The sequence below is a fragment of the Trachymyrmex cornetzi genome, unplaced genomic scaffold, assembly GCF_001594075.2.
Source record: "Trachymyrmex cornetzi isolate Tcor2-1 unplaced genomic scaffold, Tcor1.1 scaffold229, whole genome shotgun sequence".
Taxonomy (NCBI): Eukaryota; Metazoa; Arthropoda; class Insecta; order Hymenoptera; family Formicidae; genus Trachymyrmex; species Trachymyrmex cornetzi.
Window position 1 is genome coordinate 1,879 of NW_017296945.1, and position 1,172 is coordinate 3,050.

General features: G+C 25.7%; 1 protein-coding gene across 1 annotated transcript in view; it reads right to left on the reverse strand.

Moving 5' to 3' along the window:
- Positions 1–403: 403 nt before the first annotated feature.
- Positions 404–1,172, reverse strand: part of Calx (sodium/calcium exchanger 3) — a 29,695-nt gene continuing 28,926 nt past the window's right edge. Inside the window, exon 3 of the mRNA XM_018506642.1 lies at positions 404–503. Within this exon, the coding sequence (XP_018362144.1) occupies positions 404–503 (100 nt within the window). The remainder of the gene's footprint in view (positions 504–1,172) is intronic.

A 1,172-nucleotide genomic window follows, 5' to 3' on the forward strand; every position in this document is an offset into this window, starting at 1 on the left:
AATTTAAAGTACATAATAAAAAGTAATTTAAATTTGTGTATCAGATTTTCTTATACGAGCACGCAAAAAAGCTCCTTGGAGAAAAATTAATCCCACAAAATTATCTTATATTTTTCTTATTACGGAATTTAAAAAAAAAGTAACTGAAATATTTGTTATGGAAAAATAATTGAAATACATTAAAATAATTTATCTATTATTATATATACATTACAATTATTGTATCATATTCACTTCATTGACTGTAAATTTTTAACTTCTCGGGAACTTTTTTGTTTCGTATACCGATTTAAATGCTTGGTCCTGTACAGAAAAAAAATGGGAAAAGGAAGTATTATCGCAATGACTTCAAAGTATGTCGGGAAATTCAGTATTAAAAAATTTAATCAAATTGATAAAAGATTTAATCACCTCCTTGCAGCACCGGCTCGCCCAATTCGACATAGAATAGAGCATCCTTCTCGTAGGAATCCTCTTCAATAATTTCCAGGTTGATAACTTTTCTGAAACAATTACAGAATAGTTCCAAACAATTGTTCTGAAAATAATAAGTTTACAAGGAAATATATATACGGACGCGATTCTACGTCAAATTGAACAAAAAAATGAGTATTTTTTGTTCCTTAGAAAACTTTTTATTATACTTATTTTTATCAGGTTTTAATAATCTCATAATGTTTTTTAAGAGAGATGTGGAATATTTAAATTTACACAAATTCCGAAGTCACGATATTCTTAGAACGCTCTAACTTTGGTTAAACGATTTAAGAATTTGGCGATCAATCGTTTTAAAGCAGATTTATTACATTTTCCACATGAATAAACAAATTTGTAAAAATAACATATAATTTTTATAGAAAATATGTACTTAAGTACATATTTTTAACCAAAAGAATTTAATTGAACTCTCAAGATTTAAACAAAAAGTAAAATTCACCATGGCAAATAAGAGTAAAAAAAACATATTTTTAACATTTTATACCTTTTTTAAATAAAAAATATATATAAATTTAAAAAAGTTAATTGATAAAATATTGATCTGAATAGGTACCCGAGCAGAAATAAATCTAGCCAATTTGATTTACTATCTAGGCACTAGACAGTGTTAACTAGATAAGATTTCTAACTCGTCACTGGATAGTCACTAGCTAATATTTCGTAATATCAATAAA